At 38.2% G+C, this 18335-nt stretch overlaps 1 protein-coding gene across 1 annotated transcript in view; it reads left to right on the forward strand.

The window, feature by feature from the left end:
• Nucleotides 1-18335, forward strand: part of PPP2R3A (protein phosphatase 2 regulatory subunit B''alpha) — a 163132-nt gene that overhangs the window by 57248 nt on the left and 87549 nt on the right. The window contains exons 4-5 of the mRNA XM_077752333.1: nt 1645-1748; nt 9116-9218. Of these exons, the coding sequence (XP_077608459.1) occupies nt 1645-1748; nt 9116-9218 (207 nt within the window). The remainder of the gene's footprint in view (nt 1-1644; nt 1749-9115; nt 9219-18335) is intronic.

Here is an 18335-nt window from a genome sequence, read left to right on the forward strand (position 1 = left end):
AGCAACACCTTTCCCTCATTCTTGACCTCAGTGGAGGTATTTGACCTTTGGACTTAAGAAATCTTAAGGTCTACCCTGTTTGCAGAACATACTTGCTTTAGTGGCCCTAGCAGGAGCAGCCTCTTAATTCTGCCCTGTACTTCCCTCCCATGGCTTGAATCTCACCTTCCATATCCTCATCTCTGACATGAATCCAGAAGCCGTGGGTGTTCTCTCAACATTAACTCAGAGTCACTATCCCAGATGAAGTACTCTTCAGGCTTCTGTGGGGTCCCTCACACAGGGAACAGCTTCACTAGAATCCGGTATGGATTCACATCTAGTGAATCTTCAGAGGAAAAGCTTCCCTTTTTAGAATGATGAAGGCTCAACAGATCCTGTGTCTTATATGAATAATAAGACTATCCTTAATTACAAGAGATGACTATTTGAAGGGTTCCAATTTGGGAATATGTTTTATGTGTATATACAAAATTAAAACATTCAGAGACTATTTCTTTGCTATTATTTAGATATTATTATTACTTGAAAGAATTTTCCCTCTAGGAAAAAAGGTAAATTTGGTAAGAAGTCTTTCTTGTAAAAATATAATTAATTGAAAGAAACATCTTTTTATTGAAGAAAAAGAATCAACACCTTTTAGAGTACTGTAGTTTCATATTCATTCCCAGTACCTCCTAAGGCTTTTATTATATGTAGTCATTTCTGGTTGCTTCTAATATATAAATAAATGATAGCATTTTAATTTTATCTTTAATCTTTTACCTGCACTGTAACCATTTAAAATAGATGGCTATCTGCTTCGGATTCTATACCTCTCCCTCTCTCTCTTTCTCTCCCTCTTTCTCTCTCTCTCTCCCTCTCTGCCTCCTTTACTCATGCTCTCTTTCTCTCAAAAATAAATAAAATCTAAAAAAAAAATTGGGAGTTGTGTGACTCAATTGGTTGAGCATTTGACTTTGGCTCAGGTCATGGTTCATGAGCTTGAGCACCGTGTCAGGCTCTATGCTCACAGCTCAGAGCCTGGAGCCTGCTTCCAATTCTGTGTCTCCCTCTCTCTCTGCCCTCACCCCCTAATTCTGTCTCTCTCTGTCAAAAATAAGTAAACATTAAAAAATTTTTTTTCATAGATGACTATTTTCTTTAGCCATCTAGACTTTCTAGTTCTTCCGGACCCTGGGGCTTAATAACATAGTAGGCAAAGGAGAGAGAGGGAGATGGGTGGGAGAGTATATTCATACTCAGGTGACCAAGTATTAAATGTGGCTGTATGTTTCTGCAGTAGGAAGGACATATACAACCATGACATTCTGTCATTTTTCTTTTTAGAAGGTAGAAAATATATGATGTGAGAGTGGTAGGAAGGCAGACTGGTTACTTTAACTATCGGGAAAGGGAAAGACATAGCACTGTAGATGACCTTGGAGAAAAGGTCAGATGGATTTCCATTTCCTTCATTAAACATGGAGTCCTCTTGTTTCCCCTCTGTCTCTCTCTGAATAGCTGGTATATTTGCCTCCGCCCCAGTTTTTTCTCCCCCAAGGACCTGTGACACGAAGGGTAAAAGCCACGAAGTCCTGTTGTTTGGCTGTATCATCTTTTCAATATTCCTTGGCTTATACTGTATTTGTGTTTTATTTGCAGCTCTGTGGATGTCCTCTGTATTGGAAAGCCCCCATGTTCCGGGCTGCAGGGGGAGAAAGGACAGGATTTGTGTCCGCACAGTCATTCATTGCCATGTGGAGAAAGTAAGTATGTGAGCAGTCACTCCAGGGCTAGGCAAAGAATTGTCTGGTTCTCACAAGATGCTTTAGAAAGGTCACTTATTTTACATATTCACTGATTTTCTTTTACTCTTTATTTCAACAAGTAAAATTCAGTGATTCACACCTATTTACAACCACACAAATTTTTTCCATAGTCTTTATCTTACATGTCTCTAATCAGTAAAAGATCTCCAAAGATACCTTTTTAGTAGCACTTTGATAGTTTCTTAATTTTACTTGTAAATTTGGGCCTGAGAATTTGACTCTTGTAGCAGTGACATAAAAGTAGACTCTCTTTGGTACAGCGCCTCTGGAAAACAGTGTGGAGGTTCCTAAGGAAACTAACAATAGAACTCCCCTATGACCCANGCACCTGGGTGGCTCAGTAGGTTAAGTGTTTGACTTGATTTCAGCTCAGGTCATGATCTCAAAGTTTGTGAGTTCTAGCCCCACGTCAGGCTCTATGATGACAGTGCAGAGCCTACTTGGGACTGTTTCTCTGTCTCTGGTCTGTCGCTCTCTCAGAAATAAACTTAAAAAAAAAAAAAGTAGATCTCTTTTAAGGGGAGCAGACCATATGTGTCATGTGAAAAATACAGCTTCCAGGGGTGCCTGGGTGGCTCAGTGGGTTAAGTCCAACTCTTGATTTCAGCTCAGGTCCATGATCTCATGGTTCATCATAAGTGTACTCTTAATCCTCATCACCTGTTTCACCTCTGACAAGTTTACTTTAATTTTAACCTTTTTTTCCCCATTTTTCTTCTTTATAAGTTATTTCTTGATATATTTATACATTTTAAGAGAATGTCACAGCTTGCCCCTTCTACCTGTTTTAACTGACTGGCCTTCTTTACATGTTTATAGCCTTGTTTACATATGTTTTGCTCACATTTTTTGGGCTAGATACCCTTCCTGGTAAACTATTGGGAAATGCCATTCATCTGTTACCCTCATTGTCATCATCACTATTATTACTTAAAATCAACATATAATAGCAGAATTCAGCATACAGAGTACTTCTATTCCCTTCATGCCACCTAAAAGCCCTTAATAGTATCAGCTTGAGAATAGTAGGTGATTGATAAGTGTATTTTTACTTTTAAAAATTTAGCAGCAAGTTGAGTTCACCAAGTTCTTCCTGTATTACATTAGAACGACAGTTAGGAGTTCACCAAGTTCTTCCTGTATTACATTAGAACGACAGTTAGGAGTTCACCAAGTTCTTCCTGTATTACATTAGAACGACAGTTAGGAGTTCACCAAGTTCTTCCTGTATTACATTAGAACGACAGTTAGGAGTATATAGAACTCTTATCAGTCAATGAACTTTTTTTGAAGAACCACAAAATGTTAAAACAGTTCATGTTTTCCAGGTGAATTTTACTCATTTTGTTAAGGGAATAGTTCTAAGTTGTCTGAATACCAAGAACTGAAAAGGCCCTAGGAGAATCATTCCTCATACACTATCTAGGTGACACTTCAAAGTCAGTGCCATGATTACCATTCCACCTCTCCTATAGCAAATAGAAAACTGCTGGATAAAATCTAAGAAATGCCTTTTTTTTTTTTTTTAATGTGTGGATAAGTAGTCATAAAAGTCAGGGAATTCCATAGAGGCTAGAAATAGCATAAAAGTACTAATTAACAGAAGTGAACCAGCAAAAGAATTGGCATTTGCCCTTAGGGTATTTATTATCGGTATTTCTGGCAGCCTAGAACCTCCAGGAAGAAAATAGAGCCTAGGGCCTGAACAACAGAGAAGTCAGCTTGGATTCCCTCTCCTTTTCCCACCAGTAAAGCCAAGACTTCAGCTGGGTGGTCCAATTATGGGTTATTAATTATTATTGTTCTTTTAAATCAACAAGTAACAGTAGCAGAATTAAAGAACTTGAAATGTGTGCATGTTCTAACTTTTGTTCAGCTAGCTAGCTTCTTTCACGCTGGTAAATTCCTGGTAATTTATACCTGGTAAATATCAGGCCCTGACAAGGCCTTAGCTGGATGGAGTATGAAGCAAGGGTAGAAAGAATAGAGATACTACACGGGTTTTGTCAGAGGTACCTTTAGCCATTGAGATCAGCATTGTGGTCATCTGACAATCTGTGAAAGCAGCGAGAAGTGAGTTATAATTGTTATAATTGTTTAAGAAAAATCTTTGAATAAGATGGCAGATTGAAAAAAAAAGAGAGTAGTCTATTCTATAAGAGATTAGAGCCAGAAAGAAGTAGCTACTTCTATTTTAAGTCAATTTGAATATTCTAGGACCCTACATTGGTGAGTCTGAGGCTGACTATAGCAAAAGAAAACTGTTAACCAACTTCAGTTACCTGTAGTTAACTGCATAATCTTAAAGAGAATAACAGCCAGGTTTTTTGTCTTAAGACTGTGTGTTGCTGAGGGGCTGGACATTTATGTGGTAGGTAGAGCAGCAGCAGCAGCCACAACAGCCATGTTCTTTTATTGAGATGAATCATTTTAATTTTATCTCTAGGGAAAGGATATTTCTACAAAAGGCAAAAGGGGAAAAAAGACACAAAGCACAAGTCTTCATTTTAGGGAACTATAGGAGACTGTCTATGAATTCATATAGTATGAGCAACTGTCCCTATCTTTATTCATTTGAAAAAATATTTCTGTGACTAGATGAGTGTATGTCACTGTATTAAAGTTTTATCTTATGACATCGCACTAAAATGGTTGGAGTGCCCTCTAGTGGGAGCTCCTTTCTTCACTCATAAAATGCCTTTTATTTTTATTTTATCTTTTTTTAAGTTTGTATTTAAATTCCAGTTAGTTAACATACAGTATGATAGTTTTAGGTGTGCAATACAGTGATTCAACACTACCATATAATTTGGGCTCATCACAAAAAGTGCTCTCTTCTATCCCCATCACCTATTTCACCCATCCCTCTACTGCTCTCCCCCTGGTAACCATCAATTTGTTCTCTATTGTTGAGTCTGTTTCTTGGTGTTTTTTTTTGTTTTTTTTTTGCAATCCACATTTTATTTTATTTTATTTTATTTTTTTACAAATAGTTTATTGTCAAATTAGTTTCCACATAACACTCAGTGCTCATCCCCACAAGTGCCCTCCTCCATGCCCGTCCCCCCCTCCCCCCACATCCATCAGTCCTCAGTTTTTGTCCGCATTCAAGAGTCTCTCATGGTTTGCCTCTCTCCCTTTCCCCCACCATTTCCGCCCTTCTTCTCCCCCTTGTTCCTCCGTCAAGTTCCTCCTAGTCCTCCTATACGTGCAAACATATGATATGTTTCTTGGTTTTTAAAATGCCTTTTAAGGGTCATATATATTCTTGAAAAGTGAAGTCACATGTAAAAGTCACAGAGTAGCAAGAAATCATTTCCCTGCTGTCTCAGTACTCATGGAATGGAGACTTCCTAGCCCTCCTCTTAATGGTTTGAGGATGAACACCTTCATGGGCTCTTGTTTCCCTGCCTCTGCCTTTCCTCCTTTCCCTGCCTTATTGCCCATTTCATATCTGTACTCTGATATCTGTTTTCTTACAGTCAGGACATTTTTAGGGGAAAGGCATTGCTCCACAGCTTTTTTGAGTTCCTGAATTACCAGCTTTGTGGCATAGCTCCTCTCAGTCAAGTAATAGTGCTCCAGATTCTTTATGCTTTATTTTCTCTTGCCTTTGAATGTCAGGGTATCATTTTTCTATTAACAAAACAGTATTTTGTTTTAAGATACCAATTTAGAGTAGCTATGTTTACCTTCTTTCTCCAGCTTTCATAACTTTTATTTATCTCCTTTTCTCTTCCATATAGAGTTTACTGGCCATATAATTGGCTGAAAATCATAATTCACCTTTTCATTCTATTTCATGCTTCCGATCAGAAAAGGCCATCCTTCATTTGTCTTTTTCCTCTCAGAGTAGCTCTCATCTGTGTTATCCTTTCTTTATAAAAGTGCTCCTTTACACAGATCTCACCACCTTTTTATTGTAATCATCCCACTCATTTTCTAGTCCTAGGAGGTGGTTCCTGTCAGCACTTATTACATACTAATCTTTTTCTAAAGTGTATATGTTTATGTATATATTTAGGGGCCTTGAGTATGCTAAAGAATGATAAGGAGAATTAATATAGAAATTATACATAGCTTTAATAATCACAGATGAAGTCAGTTTTTAAGTATACATCCATTAGATCACAAACAGTTTTTGAGAATCTTCTGTGTGAAAGTCACTGTGCTGGCTGCTAAGGAAAAAAAACAACAACAGTACAATGGTGTATATATAATGCATATAAATTAAACAGTATGAAGATCAGTAAAGAATTTAGTTGTGAGAGAAGCTAAGAAGACTTGCATTATTAGCTGAACCTTAAAGACTAGCCAGCATTCCAGTAGCAAAGTTGAGAGGGTGGTATTCTAGGAGAGTAGAATCGCATGAGAAACGGCACAGAGGCAAGAATGCACATGGCACACTTAGAGAATAGTGGACCAGGCCAGCTGCCTGAAGTGGAAGTTTTGTTTAGCAAAGTAGTAAGATAGGTAGGTAGGCAGGTTCCCACCTAATTACAGAGAGCCTTAAATGCTCAACTGAGGCATTTAGACTTACTTATATAAGTAGTAGAGAGCTGCTGAACATTTTTGAAAAAGGGAATTAAATAATCAAATAATATATCAGGATGAATTGCCCATGTTTTAAGGTTTGATGAACACTGAAATCTGTTTTGACCCTTTTCCTTCTTTTGGTCTCAGCATGGAGTAATAAGACCTGACTGAACTCAAAGGTACACTGGCATTAGAAAAGGGAATGGTTGTATAAAACATTTTGAGGAAATATTCCTAAGGACTCCTGTGTTCCCATCCTATATTCCAAGCACTTAAGGATCCATGCCGGAAACCTAGGAGTCATTATGGACTTCCCCTTCCATTCATCCCTCCACACCTATCAACTACCTTGTCCTTTTCAGTTCAACCAGATTTGTCCCTTTCTCTTCATCTCCCACTGCCACTATCCATGCTCAGGCCCTTGGTTGGATTTTTGCTTGATATTTTTGAAAAACACATCTGATCTTGTCCCTATCCAACTTAAAATTCTTCCTTGGAATAAAATTCTTCCAAGGCTTCCTAATCTAACATAAAAAGGCCAGCTCTACATGTTCATGTCCCTTTCTCTTACCACCCCAGTGTTTGTAGTTGCCAGAATATTCCACCTGCTCTCACACCAAGCATTTGTACATGCAGCCCTCCTAACCCACAGCATCCTTCTTTCCTACTTACCTATTCTGGGGAATCTCACTGGCCCTCTTGTGTCCTCCCATGACACCCGTGCTTATTACTTCTGTCACATGACAGAGTATAATCTGAGTTTATAAATAGTATAATCTTAATGATGTAGCACTCTCACTAGACTATAAGCTCTTTTTTTTTGTCTTTTTGCAGCAGAAAATGTTATGTCATCAAACTTTTATTTTTTTATTATTTTTAATATAATTTATTGTCAAATTGGTTTCCAAACAACACCCAGTGCTCACCCAAAAAGTGCCCTCCCTAATGCCCATCACACCCTTTCCCCTCTCCTCCACCCCCATCAGCCTTCAGTTTGTTCTCAGTATTTAAAAGTCTCATGGTTTGCCTCCCTCCATCTCTGTAACTTTTTCCCCCTTGGTCCTCTGTTAAGTTTCTCCAGATCCACATATGAGTGAAAACATATGGTTTCTGTCTTTCTCTGACTTACTTATTTCACGTATCATAATACCCTCCAGTTCCACCCATGTTGATGCAAATGGCCAGATTTCATTCTTTCTCATTGCCAAGTAGTATTCCATTGTATATAAAAATCACATTTTCTTTATCCATTTGTCAGTTGATGAATATTTAGGCTCTTTCCATAATTTGGCTATTGTTGTAAGTGCTGCTATAAACATTGGGGTGCATGTGCCCCTATGAATCAGCACCCCTGTATCCCTTGGGTAAATTCCTAGCAGTGCTATTGCTGGGTCATAAGGGAGTTCTATTGTTAATTTTTTGAAGAACCTCCATACTGTTTTCCAGAGTGACTGCACCAGTTTGCATTCCTACCAACAGTGCAAGAGGGTTCCCATTTCTCCACATCCTCGCCAGCATCTGTAGTCTCCTGATTTGCTCATTTTAGCCACTCTGACTGGCGTGAGGTGGTATCTCAGTGTGGTTTTGATTTGTATTTCCCTGATGATGAGGGATGCTGAGCATCATTTCATGTGTCTGTTGGCCATCTGGTAGACTATAAGCTCTTTACAGAGAATAGAACTGTGACCTATTTTCTTTGTATCCCAGGTATCTTCAAGGCTAGACACAGGTCGGGGCACACATAGCATTCAGTAAATGATTAAAGAAGGAAAACAAGAAAATATGGAGACTTATTGGATGTGGATAAAATAAGGAAAGGAAATAAGTTTGAAATGACTTCAAACTTTCAAGCCCAAATAACTTAGATGTTATCACCTTTAACAGAAATAGATGCCCAGGAAAAGGACTGACTTTGATGGGAAGATTTTAAATTTGGTTTTTGATACTTTAACTTTGCTGTTAGAGTATAGTTACTAAGTGGAAATGTCCAGTAATTAGTTGGGCATGAAGAATTCTTAGAGCTTAAAGATTTAAAAGAGCATTCATTCATTGTTTTCTTTTCTTTTTTTAAACCGGTCCTTCAAAGTCTAATTTCAGAAACCCCCTATAGGTGGGCCCTGAGTATGTCTGCCAAACTGGGCAAACAGAAGTCTTTGCCTTATGTGGTGTGTAGTAGTCCAGCTGATATATTCTTTCTTGGCTGGCTGGTGGGTAGCTCTGGAGTTCTGGGTCTGGATGTCCTGTGCTAACCCTGAATGGACATTCTCCCCTGCATTAGTTCAGTTAACTCTGGTCTTAGCCCCAGAAACGTTCTACAAAAATAATATGAGATTTTGTTATTGAGCTTTTATTGAGGTGTCCCTTTGACAAAATCAAGAGATTGGAGGGGCTCCTGGGTAGCTCAGTTGGTTAGGCATCTGATGACTTGATTTCAGCTCAGATCATGATCTCACAGTTCGTGAGTTCGAGCCCCACATTGGGTTCTGTACTAACAATGCAGAGCCTGCTTGGGGTTCTCTGCCTCTCTGTGTGGTCCTTCCCTGTGCTTGCCTGCTCTCTTCACACTCTCTCAAATAAGTAAGTATAAATAAATAAACAAACAAATTTTTTAAAAGAGCATAGAAAAATTCCCTTTTTTTCATTATTGAAAAGAGAGAACCTGATTCTAGATCTAAATGGCCCTCAGTTGAGGCTGAAATTAGCAACTGTTGATGTTGTAGACCTTGCTCTCAGTAGCCAGACTTCCTAAGCATTTGTCTCTTTTGTAGGTTGCTGAATAACCATCATGATGATGCCTCTAAGTTTATCTGTCTCCTGGCAAAGCCCAGCTGCAACTCTCTAGAACAGGAGGATTTTATCCCTTTACTTCAGGTAATTTTCACTTTCTTTTAAAGTGGGTTTTATTTTTAGAGTTTCAGGGGTTTTAAAATATTTTTCAGCTGTAAGATAATGTCAATGGAGATATACAAATCTAGAAGTCAGATTTCTAGACGAGTGGTTTTCAAGCTCATTTTAGCAACAAAATTCTTTTGTTAAATGAAAACTAACACAGAACCCATAGTTTTATAAAACAAAAATAGGGCTACTCCCACTGAAGCAGAAAATGGGGTGTCACTCACCCTCTCCCTTGTCCAACCACAGCAAACATTGAAACACCTTCTGAAGACTTTTTGCCTACTTGGCCTAATTGACCTATCCTCAACAGAAAGCGCTCACTTGAGGAGTTATTTACATCTAGGCTTTCCAGTAAGAATCAGTTACATGCCGATATTGGATCTGTTTTTACTATAGTGTTCTTCATAGACTGATATGTTGCTTATTAATATTCTTAATTTGATGTCTAAATATTTAGCTTTCCTAAGCAGATCATAAATTCCTTGAAGCTAAGGTCTGACTTTCATGTGTTGAATGGTTATCATTGCTTTAGTTGTTCCAGTAAATCTTTGTTGACTTGTTCATGAGGATGCCTAAAGAAGGATAAAAAAAAATACTTCAACAAAGTTTGGTTTGGTTAGTTTTTTTAGTTGTATTCATGGCTGTCATCATTTTTTGTTGAATTTTTTGTTGAAGTATAATATATATACAAAAAACACAGCTCATAAGTACACCCAGCCATCAATGAATTTTCACAATGTGATCACATCTGTGTAACTAGAACCCAGATCAAGAAACAAAATATCACCAGTACTTCCAAAGCTCTTCATGCTTCCCCCCTTCCCATCACTGCCACCCTAGGGTTACCACTATTCTACATCTATTCTACATATGTTATGTACAATATAACATAGATTTTTTTTTTAATAGTTTATTGTCAAATTAGTTTCCACATAACACTCAGTGCTCATCCCCACAAGTGTCCTCCTCCATGCCCATCCCCCCCTCCCCCTACATCCATCAGTCCTCAGTTTTTGTCAGCATTCAAGAGTCTCTCATGGTTTGCCTCTCTCCCTTTCCCCCACCATTTCCGCCCTTCTTCTCCCCCTTGTTCCTCCGTCAAGTTCCTCCTAATCCTCCTATACGTGCAAACATATGATATTTGTCCTTCTCTGCCTGACTTATTTCGCTCAGCATAACACCCTCAAGGTCCATCCATGTTGCTACACATGGCCAGATTTCATTGTTTCTCATTGCCATGTAGTATTCCATGGTATAGATAAACCACATCTTCTTGATCCATTCATCTGTTGATGGACACTTAGGCTCTTTCCATGTTTTAGCTATTGTGGAGAGTGCTGCTATGAACATTGGGGTACATGTGCTCCTATGCATCAGCATTTCTGTATCCCTTGGGTAAATTCCTAGCAGTGCTATTGCTGGGTCCTAGGGGAGTTCTATTGTTAGTTTCCTGAGGAACCTCCACACTGTTTTCCAGATGGGCTGTACCAGTTTACATTCCCACCAACAGTGTAGGAGGGTGCCCGATTCTATAACATAGATTTTTAATGATAGTAACAAATTTCTACATTTGATATACAAAGTTTGGTTATGATTTATTTTACATCTATAGATTTAGTGTTTGTCTTAACTTGTATGATGGCCCTGATTAGCTTTAGACTCATCTGCTACATGTTGTTGTTCCCCTTTAAAAAGTACTCATGAGAATGAGGACTCTTAGTCTTTTTTTATATTTAATTGGGATCATTATACATAATAACATCCAACATCACATATTCCTACTTATGTTTTGTCAAATCACAAATATTTAGTATTGAACTATATTGCTAATAAAACATTAGGTTCTTGTTGCAAGCTGTAGTTTTATTTATTTATTGCTTATTTTTTCATTTTAATTCCAGTATAGTTAACTTACAGTGTTATATTAGTTTCAGGTGTACAATATAGTGATTGAATAATTGTATACTCAGTGCTCATTATGATAAGTGTAGTCTTAAGTCTCTTTATCTTTTTCAACCATCGCCCTACCCACCTCCCTCTGGCAACTGCCATTTTGTTTTCTGAAGTTAAGAGTCTCTTTTTTTTGGTCTCTTTTTTCCTTTGTTCATTTGTTTTGCTTCTTAAATTAACATTAGTGAAATCATATGATGTCTGTCTTTCTGTGATTGACGTATTTCAGTTAGCATTATACCCTCTAGGTCCATCCATGTTGTTGAAAATGGCAAGATTTCATTTCTTTTTTTAAAAAATTTTTTAACGTTTTTATTTATTATTGAGAGACAGAGAGAGACAGAGCATGAGCATGGGAGGGGCAGAGAAAGGAGGAGACACAGAATCTGAAGGCTCTGAGCTGTCAGCATAGNTCTTTATCCATTCATCAGTCAATGGACACAAGCTGCTTTCATAGTTTGGGTCTCGTAAACAATGCAGCAATAAATATAGGGGTGAATACATCTTTTCATATTAGTGTTTTCATAGTCTTTAGGTAAATACCCAGTAGTGGAATTACTGGGTCATATGGTAATTCTATTTTTAATTTTTTGAGGACCCTTCACACTGTTTTCCATTGTGGCTGCACAGAGTTGCATTTCTGCCAACAGTACACATGAGGGTTCCCTTTTCTGTACATCACCAACACTTCTTATTTCTTATCTTTTGATTTTAACTCTTCTGACACGTGTGAGGTAATATCTCATTGTGGTTTTCATTTGTACTTCCCTGATGATTGATGATGTTGAGCATCTTTTCATGTGTCTCTTAGGCATCTATATGTCTCTTTAGGGAAATGTCTGTTCAAAAACATTAGGTTTTAATATCAGTTCTCTATCCACCCCTTGATCTATTCTTAACCCTGCTCCAACTCCTACAAACTACATCTTTTGGGTCCTCTTCCCTGACTAGCTTCAGGTTGGGTCTGGGCAGTAGATTGTACTGCCAGGAATGGACATTTCTTCCCCACTTTGTTTTGGCACGCAACCATATCTGTATGCTACAGCTTCTGAGGGATGGCCTCCTCTCCACAGTTCTTTTGCCTACCTCGCTCCTATAACTCCTTTCCTTGCCTTGTCCCTCTGGCTGTAGGCATTGTAAGAGTATCCTTCTGTTGCTTATTCCTGGTGCCTCACCATTCCCTTGTGTGTTCTCTTAACCTGCCCATGACTTTACACATAGGCCCTTCATGAAAGGTTCATATGGGTGCATTCTTTTTCCTATGGAGACCCTATCCTGACTGAATTTTACCAGAAGCTTTAATAAAACCTCTGACAGGAATATAAATTAAATCCATATCAAAAGAATTATAAATGATAACAAAACTATGATTATGCATTAATGGACATTTATACTTCCTTTGTTTATTAGGAGAGATTTTATTTTTCTTTAACTAGTGGACTTGTGGAATCTTCAGGTAAAAGATGACAGACTGAATAGATACATTCTCTTCCCATTCCATCCCAAACTTCTCTGAAGTTAAAGTCTAGGAATTTAAAGGAATATTTAAAACATGAAAATAAATGAAACAGTAGAGAGGAATGCAAGAGGAAAAAATTAATGTCAAGAGATTTACATATTTCTTTTTTTTAATGTTTTTTATTTCTGAGAGAGAGAGAGAGACAGTGTGAGCAGGGGAGGGTCAGAGTGAGAGACACACACAGAATCTGAAGCAGGCTCCAAGCTCTGAGCTAGCTGTTAGCACAGAGCCTGATGCGGGGCTCGAACCCACGAACTGTGAGATCATGACCTGAGCCGAAGTTGGACGCTTAACCAACTGAGCCACCCAGGCGCCCCAAGATTTACATATTTCTTAAAGATGGAAGGCAGAAGCAGGCTGAGGAAACCACAGCCCAGAATGAGGGGCTGTGTATGGGCTGCAGTGCAGAAGTGAGCTGCTCTCCTTTATTCTCTCAGCAGAATCCCAGAGTAGCTACAAACTCAGGGTTGGCAGATCTGATAGGAATTATTAGAAATAGGGATTTATTGAAGATTGGTATATAGAACAGTGAACAGCTGACTCTTTACTTGGTTCCCAAAAGTAAAGTGCAGCCTGGCATTTATTCACAAGCATAAACAAAATAACAGAGAAGAAAGCATGCTAAGACCACTGCTAGAAATTTACCCAAGGGATACAGGAGTGCTGATGCATAGGGGCACATGTACCCCAATGTTCATAGCAGCACTCTCAACAATAGACAAAACATGGAAAAGGCCTAAGTGTCCATCAACTGATGAATGGATCAAGAAGATGTGGTTTATCTATACAATGGAATACTACATGGCAATGAGAAACAATGAAATCTGGCCATGTGTAGCAACATGGACCTTGAGGGTGTTATGCTGAGCGAAATAAGTCAGGCAGAGAAGGACAGATACCATATGTTTACATGTATAAGTGGATTAGGAGGAACTTAATGGAGGACCATGGGGGAGAAAAAGGGGAAAAATAGCTGGGGAGAAGGAGGAAGGCAAACTATGAGAGACTCTTGAATGCTGAGAACAAACTGAGGGCTGATGGGGGTGGGGGAAAATGGAAGGGNCTGTCAAGGTCATCAAAAACAAGGAAAATTTGCAAAATTGTCACAGCCAAAAGAAGCCTAAGGAGATATGACAGCTAAATGTATTAGCAGATCCTGGGTAGGATCCTGGGAACAGAAAAAAAAATTAGACAAAACTTAATGTGAATAAAGTATGGTCTCTCATAATATTAATATAATAATATTGACTTATTAATTATAACAGATGCTAATGTAAAGCAGCATATATGGGAACTCTCTGTACTGTCTTCCAGATTTTTCTTTAAAACTGTTCTAAAAAGTAAAGTCTTTTTAAACAATAATTACTATATTCAGAGAGATTATATAAAATAAGAATAGAATCTTATGAAAACAGAATGCTAACCACCAGAAAGAGATGTTAGAATTTTAAAATGTACCAAAATTTAAAATTTCATCATAAGGCCTAGAAGCTAAAGTTTAGGCTATCTCACAAGGGAGGGAGGGAGGGAAGAGGATGGGGCAGGAGGGAAGGGGGAGGTAGAGAGGAGACATAGAGACAAGAATTTCAACAACTAACTGGAGTCTGGAGCAGAAAGAAGAGAAAAGATGGAAAGAAGGAACTCATCACAGAAATAATATAGAATGGAGGGGCGCTTGGGTGGCTCAGTCAGTTGGGTGTCTGGCTTCAGCTCAGGTCATGATCTCACTGTTCCTGAGTTTGAGCCCCACGTCAGGCTATGTGCTAACAGCTCAGAGCCTGGAGCCTATTTCAGATTCATTCTCTCTCTCTCTCTTTCTGCCCTTTTCCCACTTGTGTTCTCTCTCTCTCTCTCTCTCTCTCTGTTTCTCTGTCTTTCTCTCTCTCAAAAATAAGTAGACATTTAAAAAATTTTTAAAAAGAAAGAATACAGAATGGGGAGAATTGGAGAGACTGGGATGATAAGATGGGTCCAAAGAGCTGGAACCCAGTAGGATTCCTTGTAAGGATCCCAGTTTCCTTACTTGGGGGAAACACAACATGCTTGTGTAACTAGCATCTAATCATTTCCCACCCCAGATTCTCTTGCTCCCTCTAGTCTTGCCCACAGAATTAAAGAACTTATATAACATACAAGTCTTTTGATTGAAAAAAGCCAAGTACAATGAATAAAAAAGAAACATACATAAACATATCATCTTGAATTTTTAGAAAAACACTGATGAAAGCAAGATACTAAAAACTCAGAGAGAAAAACGAGGTCCCTTTAATCGGAACAAAATTAAATTAAATTCTCATTGGCAGCTCTAGAGAAATGGATTCTGAATCAGATTTCCAATATCCTGTCAAGCTATCAGTCAGATATGAGGTTTAGAATAAAGACATTTAAAAACTCAGAAAGTGGGGCACTTTGGTGTCTCAGTTGGCTAAGTGGTTAAATGTCCAACTTCAGCTCAGGCATGGTCTCAAGGTTCGTAAATTTGAACCCCGCATCGGGCTCTGTGCTCACAGCTCAGATCTCTCTCTCTCAAAAATAAACAAACATGAAAAAAAATTCAGAAAGTTTATCTGAAAAATAGCAATTTTCTTAGAGTTACTTGAATATGTACTGTGTCAAATTAAGTAAACCAAGAAAGAAGAATACATGATCTATGAAACAGTGGATTCAATCCAAAGAAGCAGTGAAGGGAAGACCTTAGATGGCAACTGAAGAGCAGCCAGTCCAGAACAGAAAAGGTGTTGGAGTTTCTCTGGAAGTTCTCCATAAAGGAGAGTAGAGAGGGGAGGAGCTACTCCATGTAGTACTATTATATTTGAGAACAGGGAAACCAGAGGGTATGCTGACAGCACAGCATTCTGTATGAAAAAGTTAAAAGCAATTCAAAACTCTAAGAAAACTGAAAAAAACTGTAAGACAGTCATGATTTAAGCGTGAAACAAACTAAAATATGTTATGAATACAAACAACTGATCGAGAGTAAGAAAAGAAAGAAATAAGAAAAGAAGAAGAGTTCAGGTCTTCTATGAATGCCCAAAAGGCATGATGTTGGACCAATAAGAAAGTAGGCAAATTCTCCTGGAGCGGAAACAGTGGCAAGCTAACTTTTTCTTGCCCTCCTGCCTAGCTTGCCCAAATGCAGGTGAGTGTCAACTCTGACAATCTGCATCTTCCTTGTTAGCACCACTCACCCCATTCTAGCATTCCCTTGCAGACCTGCCCCAGCAGGCCCCCTCCATATTGGCTCCCACCCTGCCACACCTAGCAGGCACCCTAGTCTAGGACAAACACTTGCCTCCAAAGCAGTTCCCATCCTATCACAATTAATGGGCAGCCTCAGCCAGGACCTGCACCCTCAAAAACCACTTTTACCCAGAGGGTTGGTGACAGCCCTGCCCACAACACTTGTGGCCCAGCCACAAAGGGAGAGAACATGCAGCCCACACAGAGTCACCCCTGGAGACCTGGTTCTTGTGACCAGGGGAGACTGTGTTTCTGGGCCCTCCAGGATGCCTTCTATATAAGGCCAATCCTTCATGACCATGGGATGTAGCTGATTTACCTAATATGTAGAAATAAGGAGAGTCAGACAAAATGAGGAGAAAGGAATGTGTTCCAAATGAAAGAACAAGACAGAAAACAACCTCTGGGAAAAAAAAACTATACAAAATGGAGACAAGCAGTCTAGCTAATAGGGAGTTCAAAGTAATGATCATAAAGATGCTCACTAGAATTATAGAGAAGAATGAATGAACACAGTGAAAACTTCAGCAAAAAGAAAATGTTGAAAGGAACCAATCAGGGCTGAAGAACAGTAATTGAAATGAAAAATACACTAGAGGGAATCAACAGAGGATGCAAAAGAACGGATCAATAATCTAGAAAACAGTAATGGAAAGCATCCCAGCTGAATAGCAGAATGAAAACTTTTAATATGAGAATAGTTTGGGATGTCTTAGACATCATCAGGCATAGCAACATTTGCATTAGAGGGATCCTAGGAGGAGAAGAGAAAGAAAAAGTAGCAGAAAACATATTTGAAGAAATAGTAACTGAAAACTTCTTTAACTGAGGAAGAAAACAGACATCTGGGTCCAGGAACTGCGGAGAGTCCCAATTAAGATGAACCCAAAGGGGTCCACATAAGTCACATAATTGAAATGTCAAAAATTAGAATCTTAAAAAGCAGCAAGAGAAAAAACAACTAGCCAACTACAAGGGAACACCCGTAAGGGTATAAGTTAAGTTTAGAGCAAAAATTTTTCAGGACAGAAGGGAGTGAATTTAAAGTTCTAAAAAGAAAAGAAAAGAAAAAACAAAACACAACCAAGAGTGCTCTATCGAACAAGGTTATATTTCAGAATTGAAAGAGAGAGAGAAAGTTTCCCAGACAAATAAAAGTTAAGTTTATCACCACTGAGTGAGCCTTATGAGAATTGCTAAAAGGACTTCTTTAAGAAGAAAAAAAAAAGACCATAACTAGAAAATTATGGGGGGAAAAAAGCCTCACTGATAAAACCAAGCATATAGGAAAGGTAGTGGCTCACCGACTTGTAAAGGTAGTATGAAGGTGAAACGACAAATAGTAAAATTGACTATAGGTACAATAGTTAAGGGATGCACAAATAAAAAGTAAAATATGACATCAAATACATAAAACGTCAGGGAGTATGTAGGATTAAAAATGTAGTGCTTTTTAGAATGTGTTAGAACTTAAGTGACCATTAATTTAGAAATCATGAAAGAGCAAGACAAGAACAGAAAAGAACTACAAAAAACTACCATAAAACAATTAACAAAATAGCAATAAGTACATACTTGTCAATAATTACTTTAAATACACTAATCCAGTCAAAAAACATGAGGTGACTGAATGAATTAAAAAACAAGACCTACCTGCATGCCGCCTACATGAGATTGACATGTAATTGAAGAGATGGAAAAGGATATCCCAAGCAAATGGAAACAAAAAGCTGGAGTAGCCATACTTATCATCAGACAAAATAGACTTTAAAACAAAGACTGTTAACAAGAGACAAAGAAGGGCATTTCGTAACGATAAAGGCATCAATCCAATAAGAGTACAACAACTATAAATATTTACCCAGTGTAGTCTAATATTTAAATAAATGAAGCAAACAAATATTTACAGACAATAAGGAAAGAATTTACAGTAATATAAAAATAGAAGGGAGGTTTATTTTACTTTTTAAGTTTTTATTTAAATTCCAGTTAACATACAGGGTAATATTAGTTTCAGGTATACAATATAGTGATTCAGCACATCCATACAACACCTGGTGCTCATCACACAAGTGCATGGCTTAATCCCCATCATTTATTTAACCCCCACCCAGCTCCCCTCTGGTAACCATCACTTTGTTCTTTACATTTAAAAGTCTGTTTCTTGGTTTGCCGCTCTCTTTATTTCTCCCTTTCCTTCTTTGTTTAATTCCACATATGAGTGAAATCATATGGTATTTGTCTTTCTCTAACTTATATCAGTTAGTATAATACTCTCTGGCTTCATCCATGTCATTATAAATGGCAAGATCTCATTCTTTTTTGTGACTGAGTAATATTCGTGTGTGTGTGTGTGTGTGTGTGTGTGTGTGTGTGTGTGTATA

This window comes from Crocuta crocuta, unplaced genomic scaffold, assembly GCF_008692635.1.
Source record: "Crocuta crocuta isolate KB4526 unplaced genomic scaffold, BGI_CrCroc_1.0 scaffold580, whole genome shotgun sequence".
NCBI lineage: Eukaryota > Metazoa > Chordata > Mammalia > Carnivora > Hyaenidae > Crocuta > Crocuta crocuta.